The 19,028-nt window shown below is 43.8% G+C and overlaps 1 protein-coding gene across 2 annotated transcripts in view; it reads right to left on the bottom strand.

The window, feature by feature from the left end:
- The window catches only part of TBL3 (transducin beta like 3), a 54,577-nt gene that overhangs the window by 33,407 nt on the left and 2,142 nt on the right, over positions 1 to 19,028 (bottom strand). For both annotated transcript variants that reach the window (XM_070955458.1, XM_070955459.1), the window contains exons 2-9: positions 8,204 to 8,255; positions 8,015 to 8,110; positions 7,385 to 7,432; positions 6,739 to 6,880; positions 6,474 to 6,558; positions 2,684 to 2,854; positions 1,727 to 1,802; positions 747 to 843 (exon numbers count right to left, since the gene is read on the bottom strand). In XM_070955458.1, coding sequence (XP_070811559.1) covers positions 747 to 843; positions 1,727 to 1,802; positions 2,684 to 2,854; positions 6,474 to 6,558; positions 6,739 to 6,880; positions 7,385 to 7,432; positions 8,015 to 8,110; positions 8,204 to 8,255 — 767 coding nt within the window. The remainder of the gene's footprint in view (positions 1 to 746; positions 844 to 1,726; positions 1,803 to 2,683; positions 2,855 to 6,473; positions 6,559 to 6,738; positions 6,881 to 7,384; positions 7,433 to 8,014; positions 8,111 to 8,203; positions 8,256 to 19,028) is intronic.

Here is a 19,028-nt window from a genome sequence, read left to right as displayed (position 1 = left end):
ATTAATTACCGACCTGGCATTACATAACATCAGTCGAGGACCCAGGGCCTGAAACTCTGTGCAATCCAGGACATGAGCCACACTATGGGGGCCGGAGTGTGCAATCGCTGGAAGACAGCACGTGCCCACCCCCAGAACCTGATATGGCCCCCTGCGCCCACCATACCTGCCCCTCCCACTTATCACTTTGATGGAACTGCCCTTCGTTTCGCCCCCTGGTGCCTCGGTCAGATTACCCTTCTCCTCTCCTCCGCTGTGCCCATCTAACCCACCACCCTGCACAGTGGCTATATTGACCCCCCCCCCCAGTCCATCTCTACAGCTCCCTCCTCGCCTCCCGGGTCCCCTTAAAAGCATCCCTGCTACCCTTTTTTAAAAAAACCCTCAACCCCCTCTTTTTCATATGCCACCTCTCCGGGTCCCAAGACCCGTCATTGAGGTAGGCCCTCGATAATGTGGAGGGCCACGTCTGCAAGAGGGGGGCATCTCGCAGTGCAATTAGCTCAGACACCAAATACATCCACTAAGAAGACCAAATGGAACTGGTATCCGGGTAGGGGTTCCCCTATCCTGAAAATGGATCATTGGGGGTCTGCATCCTTCAATGGAACACCTAGCCCCCCCGCACCCACTTCTCCCACCCCCACCCCGCAAAAGCTCAGCTTTAGTCTCTTCACAGGCAGCGGAGACCGAAGGCTCATTCCCCACTACTTGCATGAGGAGCCCATCATAAAAGCTTGACTCACCTTTGCTACCGGCAGTGAGAAAGTGAGTGCTGGATTTAGTCACACCCAAGTTCGATAAATCCAGTTCTTGTGGTAATAAGACTACAGATTCAATGGTCTAATATGGAAGAAGAAGCCAGTCTGAGGAACAGTGATCAGCAAAGGTGTCAGAGAACATAAATTGCTAACAGAGTGCACTGAAGTTCACAAAAGTTGACTCTCACGTTACTACTGTCAAAGTTTGCCTGGGAACCCGAAACCTTATATAAACTGGGAACAAATAATCCATTTAGATACTGAATAAGGCCCTTTGGGTGGGACTGAGAACTCTATCCATCGGAGCTCAGTGATCTATGGTCCCACAAAGAAGAGCTGCCAATGGATGCCAGAACTCTCCTCCGCTCAACCTTTCTGAGGAGAAAGTGGAATAGAGGACTTCTGGAAGGGATGAAGCCAGGAAACTCAAGTTTATTGATTTCTTCATTTAAAATGTAGCAGTTTGGCTTCTGGGTCCCTGAAGAAGCCAAGGCGGCATTGCAGCAGAGGTTAGCAGTCAGTGGGCAAATTCTGGCCTGTGCTGTCTTTCTAGATAAAGGAGAGACCATGAGACGTCCACTGGTTCTCCAGACAGCTGCTCCTTGTGAAAGTTGGAAATGTAGACAAAAAAGGACTTGCTTTTTTTGCGGATTCGCAAAAAAAGCTAGAAAATTTTGGATTCAGAGCCTTTTAAAGATTAATATTTTTTATTTTATTTTTTTATTTTATTTAAATTTGTATACCGCCCTTCTCCTAGTGGACTCAGGGCGGTGCACAGCCAAGTAAAAAACATCCAATACAAAATTTAAAAATTTAAAAGAATTATACCCTTTGGCCAAAAATTAAGAACCTTACGACTCAATATACAATTGAGACCAAGGGTCTTTCTTTTGGGACTGATGGACAAACAGTTTCTATGGAAGCTCAATGTAATTGACTCAGGCAAAAACTAGAAGGTACTTCACCTCATAGACAGGGATGGTGCTTTTAACTTTTTTGGCTTTCAGATCCCATACGGTGCAAATCTTATCACGGCCAGAACTGCAATCAAAACACAGACCGTAAACTCAACACAGCTAAATGAACATAACACCTTCTGTCTAAGCAAGAAACCATATTATGGTTTGCATAACAAGGTCGTACATGCAATTCTGAGATAAGAGCTGGCTTTTCACAAATGCTGAACCATAAGTAAACAATCTAGTCCGTGAGTTGTGCAAAACCAGCTGCAAGATCATTATCAAACAGTTGCAAGTAGGAAACTGGATGCAGTTATAAATATAAGAACAAAAGTGTCTATACTGCGTTTTGAAAGTCTCGCTGAGTGTAAAACAGTCACAACGTCCATACTGTATTACATGGCAAGAGACTCAGAGGGATCAATCAGACATCTTATATTGCTGCCTAAGCTTAAATCAGAATTGAAATTCTGTATGTGTTCTATTCCTGTAAAAGCATGCAGTTTTATTTAGTTTTAATTCCATTTGCTGTACATTTGCTTTTGCTCAATTTCAGCAGAGGCTGCATTTCACCTCCTCCTGCCTTCAATGACGGCATTTCTGTGCGAAACCATTTAATTGATTTTGTATCACAGCATATCACCCAGACCCTGACAGTGAAATGGGAACAACCAGCCCACAGGCAATGTTACAAGGCCATCAGCCAGGAAAAGCGAGAAGCACATTCATATATGCAAGGCTGCACAAATGCCAAAAGGCAGCCAAACTGACCCCTTTCAAAAAAGGGGGCAAGGCAGTTTTCCAGGAATCTGGTTGTCAAGGTTGACTCAGCCTTCCATCCTTTCTAAGGTAGGTAATACAAAAAGGATGAAGGCTATTGCTGAGCACATTGTAAGCCGCCCTGAGTCTCCGGAGAAAGGCGGCATATAAATCAAATTTAAAAAAAAAAAAAAAAAATCTCACCTGATGAGGGTCTCATTGTCTGGGCAGAATGAAAGCGAGGTGACTAAGCTGTAGTGGTTGTCCAGCTGGCTGACACACTGGCTGGACTTCAGGTCCCAAAGCCGGATGCTGTTGTCCATAGAGGAGGAGAACAGCTGAGGCTGAGAGATGTCCGGGTGGAACTTGACGAGGCTGGCAAAGAGACAAACCAGAAAAGTTCTCTCTCTTCAAGGGTAGCAAACACAACTCTTTCTCCTAGTCACCTACACAAGGTCTTCCCATGTGGAAAAGAGCCAGCTGGCTTAGTGGTTAAACTGCCAGACTAGAAACTGGGTTACTGTGAGTTCTACTCCCCGCTTTGGCTGAGAACAGAATGGATGACTTTGGGCCAGTCATTCTCTCAATCCAACCCATCGCACATGTTGTGGGGAAAATAGAAGGGAGAGAGGAAGAAGAATTAAGTACATCACCTTGAGTTGTAAAAATTAAAGGCAGAATATCAAATAAATAGAAAAACAGAGACCCAGCTATACATCACATTCAGGACCTTCTATCTTGTATTTAAGCTGCCCTCATGGGACTGGCTGGGGAGGAGCAGAAAGAGGGCTACTCTGTGGATGGAGCTAAGTTTTCACTTAGAAGTAAGAAAGACTTCTAAGAATGAATGAATGAATGAATGGTCACATCTCACTCATTCCACTTGAGAGGTAATCAAAATGTACCTCTTTGCCCTCCTCTCAGTTTCCTTTTCCTCACAATATACCCACTAGAAGTAGATCCCTACTTCTCCTCTCCATCCAGCAGAAGAACACTCAACTATTTTGGCAAATTGTTGCCAGTTCGTTACCTGGTCATCAAGAACTCCCTCTCTGTTGTATCTCCAACAGAGATTGGGAAAACCATTTTGGGTCAATCTTCCAGGCTTCAATAGTCATGACCGGATTTGGACCACAACTGCCCCCTGTAATTCCGGACTGGCATCCTGTGACTCACGCTGAGATTAGTGAATTTATCTCTGAACTAAAGTCAGGCAAAGCCCCTGGCCCTGATGCTATACCCCCTGATTTGCTAAAATCTAATCCCGAGTGGTGGATTCCTCTTTTAGCAACACTCTTCACCCATATTAATACCTCTGGCAGGATCCCTTCCTCCTGGAGTCTAGCAATCATTGTTCCTGTTTTTAAATGAGGAAATAGGAACAACCCAGCCGATTATCGTCCTATAAGTCTGCTCTCCACCACTGGAAAATTGTATGCTAAATATCTCCACTGCAGATTCCTCACCTGGGTCGAGGAATCCAACATTATTGCTGTTGAACAGAGTGGTTCAAAGCGGGCTGTACCACATTGGACTGCTTTGTCCTAGCGCACCTGGTTGATAAATACGCCACCATACCAGGTGGTAAACTTTTTACTGCTTTTATTGATCTAAAAGCAGTGTTTGATTCAATCCCAAGGGCCGTGATGGCGAACCTATGGCACGCGTGCCACAGGTGGCATGCAGAGCCATATCTGCGGGCACGCAGGTTTTGCCCTAGCTCAGCTCCAGCGCTCATACGTGCGCTGGTCATCTGATTTTCGGGCCTTCTGGGCCTACTGGAAGCTGGGAAATGGACTTTTTCTGGCCTCCAGAGGGCCTCCGCGGGGGTGGGGAAGGCTGTTTTCACCCTCCCAGGCTCCTAGAAAGCCTCTGGAGCCTGGGGAGGGCGAAAAATAGGCCTACCAGGCCCACGGTGCCATCGCATGCCAAAAGTGGGGGTCGGCGAGGGGTTGCGCGTGCATGTGGGGGGCGGACCGCAGCATTGAATTATGGGTGTGGGCACACACACGCGCAACCCTCCCCATGCTCTCCCCGCTTTTGGCACACGACGGCAGAAAAGTTAGCCATCCCTGCCCAAGGGAATTGTTGTGGTCAAAATTGCTCAAAAGTTCCATTGATAGACATTTTCTGTTCTTAATTAGATCCCTACATAATCAGACTTTTAGTCAGATCAGGTGCGGTTTGCAGGGAGAACTCTCAAATCCTATCCCGATAAAGAGCGGAGTAAGGCAGGGCTGTGTCCTGGCTCTTCTTCTGTTTAACTTATTCTTATCTGACTTGGCCTCTTACATTGGACGTACTGAGTCCCAAACCCCAAAGTTGTCAACTACGAAGATCCCGCTTCTCCTTTATGCTGACGATGCGGTCCTCCTATCACTGTCAAGGCTTGGTCTGAAAAGGCTACTTTCTGCATTTGGGTCCTACTGCGCTGAGAACCACTTGTCCATTAATTATGATAAATCAAAAGTCTTGGTGTTCTCTAGAGCCCGGAAGCTATACAACTGGGCTATTAAGGGTAATGCTGTTAAGCAGGTTCTCCATTTTAAGTATTTAGGTATCCATTTTCAGAACACCAGTGCTTGGACTAGACATCGAACTCAGGTGCTGAATTCGGCCTCCTGTAGCCATCAGCAGATTCTAAGATTTTTCTATACCCAAGGAGGCCAGTTTATTCCTTCTGCTCTGCATATTTACAAAGTCAAAACCCTGGCCCAAACTCTTTACGGAATTCCGATATGGATACGGGGCTCCAAAGAGTATATTGAAAGAACTCAGGCTGCTTTTTTTAGGGAACTCTTGGGCCTCCCTCCCTGTGTTGGCTTTGTTTCGATGTACCTGGAATTGAGCATTCAATCAGTCGAATGCATGGCATGGATTAACACCTCTAAATGGTGGTTTTGGGCGCTCTTTTTGGCAGCCCCTGGTAGCTACCTCTCCCTGGTGTTAGCTGACTCCTATACTTCTTGATGGGAGAGGGAGATGACGAAGAAACTCCACCTGCTAGGTTTTTTGGGGGATGCATTGGGAGACTATGGCCTTAAGGACACCCAATCTAGGGTAGTCCAATGGCTTGTGGACATAGACTTGCAATATCGAAGAACTAGAGCTAATAAAACCTGCTCCCCTCTGATCTTCAGCCAATTTAACAATTATGGACTGAGGATGGCCTCATATTTTTACACTTTAACCATCCCTAAGTATAGAAGAGTCTTCTCCCTTGCTCGTTTCAACGTCTTGCCCTCAGCATTGCTGGACAGATGATTTAAGAGGCTCCCAATAAGTGAGCGGTTATGCCCCTGTGATAGAGCTGAGGTTGAAACTGTGGAGCATGTTCTTTTATACTGCCCTATGTATAACGCAGGCAGAACTAAATTACTGTCTCTCTTAGAAACAGATCTCTCTGGATCCAATCCTAGTAATTTGACCTTATATTGTTTAGGGGATGGCTCCTCACACATTACTTTTCAGGTTTCTAAATTTTTTTTAAGAGCTGTAACTATTAGAGGAGAATGCTGTGATTCCTCAGCCAAGGCTTCTGGTAGCCAATTGTTTATGATGTTACTTTCCCCATGTTCTTTTGCAATTATATTTGTATTTTGGTCTGTGACCGCAAATAAAAGTTATTATTATTACCCACTAAGTTCCCAGAAGAAACCTGATTTCCTGCATGAAGAACCCTACAAAGCACCCAGAGCAATGACAGTATCACTCTGCATCGCAGAATTGATTTACATTCACTCCTGAAATGATTCTTACCCAGGAGGAAAGAGAGCAGAAGGCATCAGGGGTATCTGTGTCTGTAAATGCATTTGTAAAATTTGCATCTGCAAATGTAAAATAATCAAAACAGCAGTACACCAGTAGCATTACATTTACTGCAAGTAGCCAGGTGATTCAGAGAAAAAAGAAAAAAAAGAATTTCCCACCCATTTATTAAGCATTCCCAAATTCCCGAGACTAAACTTCCCCACTGCAAAGAGGGAATCCTTACTGAACAACCCCAGAAGAGCCTTTCAGGTTGTGGGTGCAGTACTGCCGGGGAATGTCCCAGATCTTGATGGTGCTATCACAGCCACCTGGAGGGAGCAAGGAAGAGAAGTGGCAAAGAAGTCAGACCAGCTCTGAGCAGCCTGCAGGGTTTAGCTGCAAAGAAAGCAAGCATTCAGCAGGAGCTGAGCCTCCCCCAGAGATTATCCCTGCCAGAAAGGCAGAGGGCTTGCTCTGATTGCAGCTGTCTGCTCAGCCTCAGGCCATACCTGTGGCTAACAAAGTGGAAGAGGGGTCAAAGGTCATGCTGGCCACAGGAGCTGTATGCACAGCCTTCCATGTCCGTGTGCACTTATTTCCTAGCCAGTCCCATTGTTTCAGCAGTAGTGCTTGGCTTCCTGTTACCAAGATCTAATGCAACGGAAGAAAAATAGAAAGAAAAATACGGTACATTTTCATTTCTCAAATAAAATTTGAAATGAGTTTCAGCTTTGTTAATAATAAAAAACAAAATCAACCCCTTCATGCTATGAAAAATGCATTTTTGATAACAGCTGAAGCAATTCAAGTAATGAGAGGTGTATGTGTAACACAGTACAAAATATCAACTGGTGAGATGCTTAATTTCTCTTCATTTTTTTCCTCAGTATGAAGTTTTTGTCTGAACATAGACATATTTTTAAATAATAGGTTGATTTTATATTTTTAAACATGGGAAGAAGCATGTGTAAATCAGGAAGGAAGAGCACAGCCTGTTGTCCCTCAGGGTATAGGGAATGTGAAATGCTTCCAGTGCAGCTACCGCAATATCCCCTGGGAAGCAAGCTGGCTTTGCACAGTGCGTGCATTAGTATTACGGGACCAGCTTCCTGCCCCAGTGCTAGAAGAATCCCTGGCAGCCCTGCTGTCGTCTACCTCATCATCATTGCTGAGGGCGAATACCGTAATCTCGGTTTCATCATCCTGAAACAAAGAGAGGAAGAACAACTATCAGGGGACTTATTTGCATCATTCTTCTAATTAAACAGTAACTGTGTTTTCAAGTATTATGTCTATTAAACTAATTGATAATTAATAAGAATTAATAATTTATAAATTATTCTTAATTGGCTTGTTTTATATTTATTCTTGTACTACCTACGGTAAATATCTCTTCAATCAGAATGTATAAATGTAAATATTTTTGATAATTATGTAGCATAAATTATTCTAGTTATTCAGTAATCTAAAGCCATTATACTTCAACACCAATTTCCTTTCCCCCTTTTGATGATCCCATTCCAGTGTCACATTTGTTTAACTGGACAGTTCAATTGTCTAACTGCATAGCAGTAATATTTTCTCAGTAATTATGACTTCCAATACTGTACTATCACTTCCAGAATATAAACAGAATGGTGAAGCTGAAAAAAAGATAATCCCATAAAGTGAATTTATGAACTCATGACAAAGGAAAGGTTTAGAGGCTCAACTGCATTTTTAGTGTCTATGTCATATACATCTTTACTGGATAGGTGCTTTTTAGGATAGGGTATGTTTTAGTACCTGTTCAATACTGTGTATGATATCTCCTGTTTCAATGTCCACTATATTGACCTTGCTCCCACAAGCACAAAACATATAATCCCCAGCTTGAGTAACCTAGGCCAAAAACAGAGTGCATAGTAGGTTTTTCAGCAAATGATGGTCATTCATAATAAATGCAAGTAGTAGTAAATTTCTGTTGACTATTACCTGAATGGGTCCTCCTGTGTAGAAAGACTCAATTTTTCTGAACACGGCATAACTGAAAGATTACCAGAGACACACCAACAATGAAAAAAACTGAGCAGATTTTACTGTGTCATGTTAACAATTACAGCAGTTACCCAGAAGCAGAAACCAAGTAGCAGTGAAAGGTTTATTCTTTTAATCTGAGCTGATTGATAAAGCTCAAATGCAAAGAATCATACTACCCACATACAGTATAGTATCAATGCAGCCCACCCTGGATCCTGCACCTTCCTTCCCCTCGTGTGACCTTACCTCATCAGTGGGACATGTGGGGTTGCCTTTGCCACGTGTTTCTGAAAAATGACTAAAAACCATGAGATTGTAACAGCATTCAGCTGCTTTATGGTGAAGTGATAAAGCCAAGAGGGTAAGTTTATGACTTCTCTTTTTTTTAAACAGCAAAATGGCTGAAATGTGTTAAGTTACTACTGCCAATGGCAACAAAAACAGATAAATTGCTCCAATGGGATGGGGGGTATTTAGTGATATATGCTAGTATATACTGTATATATATGCATGCATATATGACTTCGTCGAAACGTCGCCAAGACACTTCCAATTTTACGCAGGAGAAAACCCAAATAACCAAAGACCTACATACAAACACCCGCGAAAACCTCAGAAAACAAATATCGTACCTCTACGGGGAGGAAATCCACCATCTGACCAGGACCTATGAAAAACTCGAAGTCCAAAGAGCTTCCATTTTATGTGACCTCGCATTCCTACACAACTGCCGAGATCAAAATTTAATCCCCACATGCTTCCAATTGAAATATCACTCCAACTCTGCAGCCACCAAACGCATCCTGAAAAGAACAGAATTGGCCCTAATCAGAAATGAACTTCACACAAAAAGATTCCTCCTAGACCTAATCAACAAAGATCTCCTCACACTTCACCTCAAACTCAGCAACAAGATCCACCCCACACTTTGGGACAAATCCAAACAACTCGCCATCTGGAGAGCCGAAACATAGACCACCCTCAAGACAGACACACACACCAACAAACTCCGAAGACTACAAGAACGCCAGAAACAAACTCCTCCCCCCTCACAGCCACACATGAAACAAACAGTGCATAACATCTCAGATAGGATCCTCACCAAAGCCGAAACCAATGTCCTTTCCAAAGGATTCAACTTTGCAGTCGCTCCCAAACACATCCCCACTGAAACCATTATATGCGGAGTTGAAACCAGCCTGACCAAAATCAACCCTGACGACGCTAACAGAACAAGACTCGAAATCACCAACATCCTCTGCACCAGCAAGCCACCCAAAAGCAACTTACCCAAAGACGAACAGACAGCACTACTTAACCTGAAAGAAGACACCAGCATAATAATCCTACCAGCTGACAAGGGCAACGCCACGGTAGTTATGAACACATCTGACTACCAAACCAAATTAACCAACCTACTCCAAGACTCCACATACACACCCCTAAACACAGATCCCACCACCTACCTGGAAAATACCACTAGATCCAAAATAAAAGCCTCCCCCATCAGTGAAGAGATCCAGCAAAGAATCATTCCCAGAGAGAAATCATCCAGATGCCCTAAGCATAGGCTCTCCCCAAGATACACAAAGAAGGAACCCCACTTAGACCCATAGTCAGCTCCATAGGCTCACCTCTACAAAACCTAGCCAAATTTCTCACCAAACAACTACAGCCCTATGCAGAATCCATCACCTCGCACGTAAAAAACTCATTCCAGTTCATAGAGATTATAAAGAAACAAAACGTACAGCCCAGCGACCTACTCGTGAGCTTCGATGTCATATCCCTCTTCACCCAAGTGCCAATCAAAGAAGCCTTGACAGTTATCCAAAACAAATATAAGCCCCCCAAGCACATCCTAGATCTGACCACTGCCTATCCAACACATACTTCATCTATAACGGACAAAAATAGAAACAAATAGAAGGAGCACCCATGGGATCAGCCCCTCACCTGTCATTGCAAACGTCTACATGGAACACTTTGAAACCCAGCTCTAGAAAAATCTGATCACAAACCCAAACTCTGGTTCAGATACGTAGACAACACCTTCATAATTTGGCCACACGGGAAAGAAAAACTGGACAACTTCCTCACACACCTCAACAGCCTACACTCCAAAATACAGTTCACCATGGAAACAGAAGCTAACAACCAACTTCCCTTCCTGGATGTCTTAGTCTACAAGAAATCCAATGGCTCCCTAGGACACACCATCTACCAGAAGAAAACACACACAAACCGCTAGCTGCACACACTCTCACACCACCACCCAGCACAGATCAACTCCGTAGCCAAGACACTCATCTCCAGAACAAAACGCTTAGCTGACGAACAACATCTAAAAACTGAACTACACACCCTCACTAACGTACTAACATCCAACGGATTCCAAAGAAATAAGATTACCAACCTAATCCAAAAAGAAACCCCCACTAAAATCCAAGACAGAGAACAAGAAAATGGCAAAGCCCTCCTCCCATACATAAAAGGCACCACAGACAGAATCAGCAAGATCCTCCACAAACACAACATCAAGACAGCATTCTGCACAAACCAAAAAATATCCACCATCCTAAGAAACCCCAAAGAAAAAATTGAGTTAGAAAATCAAGGAGTATATGAAATCCCATGCACCGCCTGCCCCACCACATACATCGGACAAACCAACAGACGAATAAGTGCACGCATTGAAGAACACAAGAACTCACAAGAACTCAATCAGAAAAGAAGAACCAACTTCTTCCCTGGTCCAGCACCTTAGAGCCACAGGACATGAAATTGACTTTAAAAAGACCAGAACTATCGCCAAAACTTTAACACTTTAACCACAGAATAATCAGAGAAGCCATCGAGATAGAAAAACGCCCACACAGCATGAATAAACGAGATGATACCTCCCGCCTACCAGCCATTTGGAAACCCGCCCTTACTGACAAACGAGTCCCTAACACAAAGAATGACACCAGACCCCACTCACGAAAACCACACAGGATGGCACCACCACACATCCACGCAAAAAACAAACCCAAATCCACACCGATGAGGCACAACCACAAACCAGAAGCCAGACCACAGCTGCATCATTAGCCACTTTAAACCCCTCCAATCCATACATGAAGCAAACTGACACCCACCATGAAGATGTGGCACGACCACGAAGGCGAAGCCAAACAACAGCAATGCAGCACACCAGCTCAAATCCCCCTGCAACTCAGACTAACCCGAGCACAACCAAGCCCCTACCTAAAACAGAACACACCCCCATCCAATCAGAGCACAGCCAAACCACCAACCAATCAGAACACATCTCCACCCAATCAGAACACAGCCAAGCTTCCATCCAATCAGTTCACACCCCCACTGGCAGTTAAAAGGAAGAAACAGCTCCGATCACACATTGCTCCTAGAAGCATGAAGCCGAAAACACCAGCCTGAAGATGACGAATGAGACTTCGTCGAAACGTCGCCAAGACACTTCCAATTTTACACGGGAGAAAACCCGAATAACCAAAGACCTACATACATACATACATACATACATACATACATACATACATACATATATATATACACAACATCCTTATCCAGAAAAAAATCCACTTACTAAACTATCTGATTGGACCAAGCTTGACCTTGAGTTAGACAACCTACTGCGATGGACACTATTGTGCCCACAGCACAACCCATCTATTTCCCTCCCCTCCCCGCCTTAAACAAATGTTTTAATTAAAACAAACAATAAGTAGGCAAACCATTAGGATTCAGGAGCTTTTAGTGGTTCACCACAAATGACACAGAGATTGAATAAATAGCCTTCTTTGTCAGAAGTAACCTCAAATATATTTTTTTGGAAAATTTATATTGCTGCCTATTCGCTGATGGCGACTCAAGGCAGTTTACAAGAAATAAAATCACAATATCAAAGAAATAACAGTAACTAAAAATAAAAATAATAAAAAACTCCACCCCACCCACCCCCAACACACATTTAATGGGCTCCATCCCGCTCTGGATTCCCCAGGCCTGCTGGTAGAACCAGGTCTTCAGGGCCTTCTAAAAGAGTGTCAGAGTGGGGGCCATTCTAATTTCCAGAGGGAGGGAGCTACCACGAGAAGGCCCTCCAGATGCATCTCCTTAGGGGAATGGGATGCATGACATTCCTTGCCTCCCCGCTCTAGTGGGTCGGGTGGATGTGACCGGCAAGAGACAGTCCCTCAGATAACGTGGTCCTAAGCCATGAAGGGCTTCAAAGGTGACAACCAGCACCTTGAATTGCATCCAAAAGCAAATCAGCAACCAATGCAGCTTCCACAGTGACACATGTGCACACCGAGGTCTGCACAAAACCATGAGGGGCAATGCATTTTGCACCAACTGAAGCTTCCGGATGCTTTTCAAGGACAGCCCCATGTACAGCATGTTGCAATAGTCAAGCCTCTTGGTGACTAAGGCATGAGTGACTGTGAGTAGGGATTGTTGGTCCAGGAAAGGGCGTAACTGGCGCACAACCCACAGTTGCACAAAGACCCTCCTGGCCATGACTGCCACCTCCTCTTCGAGCAGGAGTCGTGAATCCGGGAGAACCCCCAGATTACATACTGGATCTGTTTGGGGCAATGCCACCCCATCCAAGACCAAAGGTGGCAATTCTCCATGGACCAAAGAATCCCAAACCCAGAGCCTGCCAGGATTCAGTTGCTCCCCATCCAGCCCCTAACAGCCTCCAGGCACTGTGAGAGGGAGGTCATGGCATCCCTTAACTCATCACAAGATATGATATATGGCTGAGTATCATCAGCATACTGATAATATCTCAGTCTGTGGTGACGGATGATCTCACCCAATGGCTTCATGTGGATGTTGAATAGGAGCAGAGAGGACCGGCACTACATATCGGACTTTAATACAATTGAATGTGTCCAGAAATATTTCACAAGAAGAGTCCTCCATTCCTCTGCTCGAAACAAAATACTTTATGCCACCAGACTTGAAATTCTGGGTTTAGAAAACTTAGAACGATGTCGTCTTCGGTATGACCTAAGTGTAGCTCAAAAAAGCATCTCCTACAATATCCTGTCAATGACTACTTCAGCTTCAACCACAACAATACACGAGCACACAATAGAAACAAATTTAAAGTGAACCGCTCCAAACTCGATTGCAGAAAATATGACTTCAGCAACAGAGTGGTCAATGCCTGGAATGCACTACCTGACTCTGTGGTTTCATCCCAAACCCCACAAAACTTTAACCTTAGACTGTCTACTGTCGACCTCACCCCATTCCTAAGAGGTCTGTAAGGGGTGTGCATAAGAGCACCAGCGTGTCTTCCGTCCCTGTCCTAATGTTTCCTCTATTTGTATCTATTTTATGTATCCCATCCATGTTTATACTTATTACCTAATAAGTTCTTGACAAATAAAAATAAATTAAAAAAATAAAATAAATAGAGAGGGACCTGCAAAGCAGTGTGCGAGGGCTAGATCTCTCACCTCCTATTAACTGAGAGCAGCTACAGAGGAAAGAAGTGAACCAGGACAGCACAAAGCCTCCCACTCCCAACCCCATGGTCGATGGTATCCAAAGCCCCAAGAGGTCAAGTAGAGCAAGGATGGATGCACTATCCCACTCCCACCAGAGATCATCAAAAAGTGCAACTGGTGCCATTTCTCTCCCATATCCAGGCCTGAATCCTGACTGAATCTAGATAATCCGTTTCATCCAGAAACCTCTGGAGCTGCCGCGCAATCACCTTCTCAACCACCTTCCCCAAAAAGATTGGAGACAGGTCAGAAATTATCCAACAGGGTGGAATACAGCAATGGCTTCTTGAGAAGAGGGTAGACCATAGCCTCATTAAAGTGCTGGGGCACTACCCCCTCCTGTAAGAAGTCCACCTGCCTGTCACCTCTCGGGAAGCTTTCACAAGTCTGAAGGGACACGGGTCTAAAACACAGGCGCTTGCACGCATACTCCCTAGAATCCTGTCTGCTTCCTCAGGAGCGACAGAGTCAAACCCTTCCCAGATAACATGGCAAGAACTTGCCCCAGGGGCCTCCACCAGACCAGCAACCATGCCGGTATCTAACTGGGAACGGTCGAGCAATTTTGTCTTCCAGAAAAATCTGCAAATTCCTCAGCCTGTCCCCTTCAGGGGGACTCAGCTTCCTCCTTCCATAGGAGGAGATGGTTCACCTTAAAGAGGGTCACTGGTCGATTATCTGCAGTCACAATTAGTGCGAAGAAGTATTTACACTTTGCTGCATGAGTCACCACCTGGTAGGCCTTAAAAGCAGCTCTTATCCGTGTTCGATCGAGTTCATCCCTTGGCTTCCACCAGCAACACTCTAGATGTCTCTTCATCAGTTTCATCCCTCTCAGTTCCTCTTTATACCAAGGAGGACAGAGAGGTCTACAGGTGAGGAGAAGTCACATGGGCACAATCCTATCCAGAGCCTCAGTCACCTTCCTATTCCAAAGAGTGACTAAGAGCTAAGCCAGACTGCGCAACAGATCCGCAGTTATAACCCCCAGTTCCTTCTGGACATCCATCTGGTCCAGTAGTGGCTGGGGCCAGATCAATCTATTAAGACTTGCCTCTCTGCAGGGAGAGGTTACAGCTCTTGAGAAACTCATTGCCACCCGACTGTGATCTGACCATGACAGGAGAATCAAAGGCAAGTTCACCAATTCCAGATCACATAGGTACTGCTCTGACAAGAATACCAAATCGGATGTGTGGCCACTATTCCTAGTTGGGCCCTTGATAATCTGGGACAGGCCCATAGAAGTCATGGGTTCCACGAAATCCCTGGCTACCTCCAAACCCATCCCCACGAATGGCAGGTTGAAGTCTCCCAGAACTATAACCTGGGGAGCTTCACCGCCAGCCCTGCGGTGAAGTCCAGGAACCCAGGTAGGGAAGCTGCCACACAGCAGGGAGGCTGGTACAGCAGCAGCAATCCCACCTGATCCCTTCAACTCAACGTAAGAAAAAGGGTCTCACAGCCAGGCACTTATAGAGCAGTGTCCCTGGAGGCTGCCAGATTCTTTGATAACAACAGCCACAGCCACACACACACACACACAATCCTGAGGTCTAGGTGGTGCCATGCTCGATAACCCAATGCGCACATTTCTGAGAAGGGAATACCTTCCTCTGGGCCTAGCCAGGTCTCGGTTATACAAGCCAGATCAGCTTTCTCTTCAAGAATCAAATCACCAATAAGGCTAGCCTTACTGCAGGCTTATCTGACATCTAACAGCCAATCTCAAAGAACACCAAGGACCCAACAATTACCAATATAGAAATGCCCTTTTATATGATTATAGCGAGATCTCTTCTGAAACACTATGCTGTTCTGGACATCAGTGCTGTGGAGTCGGAGTCGGAGTCGGAGTTGAGGAGTCGGAGTCGGAGGAAATTTTGGGTACCTGGAGTCGGAGTCGGCAAACAATGCACCGACTCCGACTCCGACTCCTACTAAATTTAGATTGGAATTTTAAAAAAAGCAAGTTTAAATGTCCCAATTCACAAAAAGTTATAATTAATGACTTCTCTACTGTAAGAATAAAGACCAATGCATGCAGTGCCTCACGTAACCGCAAAATGAACACGTTAAGTGACCGTGAAGAAGCATGCTTTTCATGTGCTTCACTATAAGGCACGCAACGCACAATTAGGAGTGGCAATACTTATACTTTCCATAGTGTTGTGTTCTGCTGTTACAGGGAACGCAGCGCCCATGGGTAACCTAGCCTCTCACTGATAAGGGATTAAGTAAATATGTTTTTTGCAGGACTAGAGACACTTGCATAAGTGAAGGGAATGGAGGGTCAATAGTTCAAGACTGAAGCTGTAAACCATTGGAAAAACTGCTGTCATTCAGCTAAGGCTATAAAAACTTGTAACTCTGATTGTTAGCTTAAACTTTAAACATGACTAAACACTGTTTAAATTTATGAACCGGCCAAATACTCTGTTCAAAGAAAATACATTGTATGTTTGTATGTGTGTTTCTAATTATTGTTATTTATTCATATTTGTTCTCTTTTATTCTTTAAAGTTTAACAATTCATTCTTTATCTTAATATCTTTATATTTGTTTGGGGTTGGCTTTCTTCCCTTTCATCTTTTTTATTGTACAGCAATCTTTCTCCTCAAACCTACCACCTCTCTCTTTTCTTTCCTTCTTACTTTCTCTTCCTCACCCTCTTCTTCTCCTCCCTACTTCCTCTTCCTTTCTCCTTCTCCTCCTCTCTTCCTCCCTCTCTTACCCTCACTCCTACTCTAATTTCCCTTCCCTTCCTTCATCCCTCTCTATTGCTGTATCCTTTTATGTATATGGACTACTCAGAGGGCTGAAAAAGTTATTTCTGACTGGTCCTCTCCCTTTTGACCAGTCCTCGAACTTACGACTGTCCTCACATTTTACGTTTTTGCCCTATCTTGTCACCATGGTGAAGAGAAGCAGTTGTGAAATGAGTGACATGGTTGTTAAAAATGCTGCACGGGCATAAATGTGAGGATGGTCATAAGTGTGAGGACCAGTCAAAAGTGCGAGGACCTGTCAGAAATGACTTTTTTCAGCCCTCTATACACATAGCCATGGCCACCCGGTCACATGACCAGCTAGCCACACCCACCCAGTCACATAACCTCCAAGCCATGCCCACAAAATAAGCCACGCCCACAGAACCGGTAGTAAAAAAATTTAGAACCCACCCCTGGTTGGGGGTCACCACAACATGAGGAACTGTATTAAAGGGTCGCGGCATTAGGAAGGTTGAGAACCACTGGCTTAGAAGAACTTGGTGGAACAGCTTCTTGGATTCAACTGTAAGTGTTTATATTGTATAGGACAAATCATGTCTAGGTTTAGTGCTGGGATATATAGCTTATTTGTTTGTATAAAGCCATGTACGTACAACTTACAAGACTGTGTATGTTGATATTAAAAATCTAATTATATGCCAGTTAGTATAACATATTTTATATTTTAGGGAAAGAGGCATCCTAAACAATGGCAAAAAGACTGCTAACAACAAACACAACAAAGTCTACTGTTTATGAGCACTTTGCATTATCAAGTGATGGAAAACATTACGTGTGCCAATGTATTAGAAAAGATGATGATGGTGAAAAACAATGTGATGCAAAAATTAGCAGTTTCAGTGGGCCTGATAAAAATGCACCTACAAGAGCATCAAATTTGAAAAGACACTTACAGCGTTTTCATCCCAAAGTGTTAGAAGCCGTGAATGAGAAAGATAGCAATGAAAACATTGCATCTACTTCTGTGACAAAAAACGTTCAGAAATCTACTGGAGAACAATCACAAATAAGAAAATTCTTTATATCTGACAAAGTTACCATAAGGATGACACCAGAAAAATTCAAACACCACATTATTGAAATGGTAGTAAAGAATAGTGTACCACTATCCTTCTTTTCACAGACAGCCTTTTTAGGCCTAAATGGAGAAATGGCAAAAAAACTTGGTGTTTCTCTGGAAAGAGAAAGTATAAGGAAACTTATAATTGAGGAGGCCAAATGTAAAAAGGAAGAACTACAGAAAGTTATGAAAGGACGTTTTGTCTTCCTTAAAATGGATGCATGCACACGTCACAGAGTCAATTATTTCGCTATTAATGTTAGATTTGTGGATGAAAATAACAAAACAATAACACGGACCCTCGGAGTAAAGGACACTCAGGCACATCACACCAGTGATTACCTTCAGAAGTTAGTGGAGGGTGTTCTAGAAGATTTTGAAATTAAAAAGGAACAGATTTTATGTGTTGTGACAGATAACGCTTCTAACATGTTGAGCACAATTGAGAAGATGAAGGCAGATGAAGAAGGTATCAAACAGATATTAGACTTAGAGGAAGACAGCTCTGCAAGTATTAGAGAAAGTTTAGAAACTGAAGAGAATGCTGACATTTTTTTAGACAACTTTGTTGAAGAAGCATTGAAGCTTGCTACTATTCATCATATGCGATGTGCTGTTCATACACTGCAACTTGCCATAAGAGATGGATTAAAAGATCGCCATGCAGCTACATTAATTGGCAAATTACGGCAAGTAACTGTTGCAGCCAGGGCCCCAAAAACAGATGCAATTTTGAAAAGACGTGCAGGAAAAGGAGCCATTTTGGATCAAACAACTCGCTGGGGAAGCACTTATTTAATGGTGAAGCGTTTGCTTGAACTTAAAGACTTCATAGAAGAAATGGACAATGAAAATCTTGCATTAACTGCAAGCCAGTGGACACAAACAAAAGAGCTGGAGAACCTTCTTTCTCACCCCTTCACTGTCACCAAGAGGTTGCAATGTGATGATCTAACCCCGGGTAAATTCCTCTTGGAATGGAAGAGCCTGTTATATCGCCTGAACAAAAATGGAGGGTTAATAGCTGAGGGCATTGCATCTTCAATGATGAAAAGAGAGAGTCTTTTGCTGGAAAATGAAATCTTGTTAGTGGCTATTTATGTCGACCCAATGAGCCGACTTTTATTGAACAGTAAACAGATTGCTACTGGGAAAAAGGCCCTCTATGATGTAGCAGTTCGCATGAAGGGATTACGACCTGAAATACCTCCACAGGAGGATGGAGTTCTTTTAAGCAATAGTGGTAACTCAGAATCATCTTCTTCAAACGAAGAATTAGACTTTGATTCCTTCTTAGACAAAATGGAAGTTGCTAAAGGAAAGCGACGTCGCATAAGCGTTACAGAACCAGTAAATGTCCAAATAAAAAAATTCCAACA

The sequence above is a fragment of the Pituophis catenifer genome, unplaced genomic scaffold (assembly GCF_029215685.1).
Source record: "Pituophis catenifer annectens isolate HBS135680 unplaced genomic scaffold, rPitCat1.0.hap2 SCAF_16, whole genome shotgun sequence".
Taxonomy (NCBI): Eukaryota; Metazoa; Chordata; class Lepidosauria; order Squamata; family Colubridae; genus Pituophis; species Pituophis catenifer.
The sequence above is the reverse complement of the archived record's forward strand: the minus strand, read 5'-3'. Positions and strand labels throughout refer to the sequence as shown.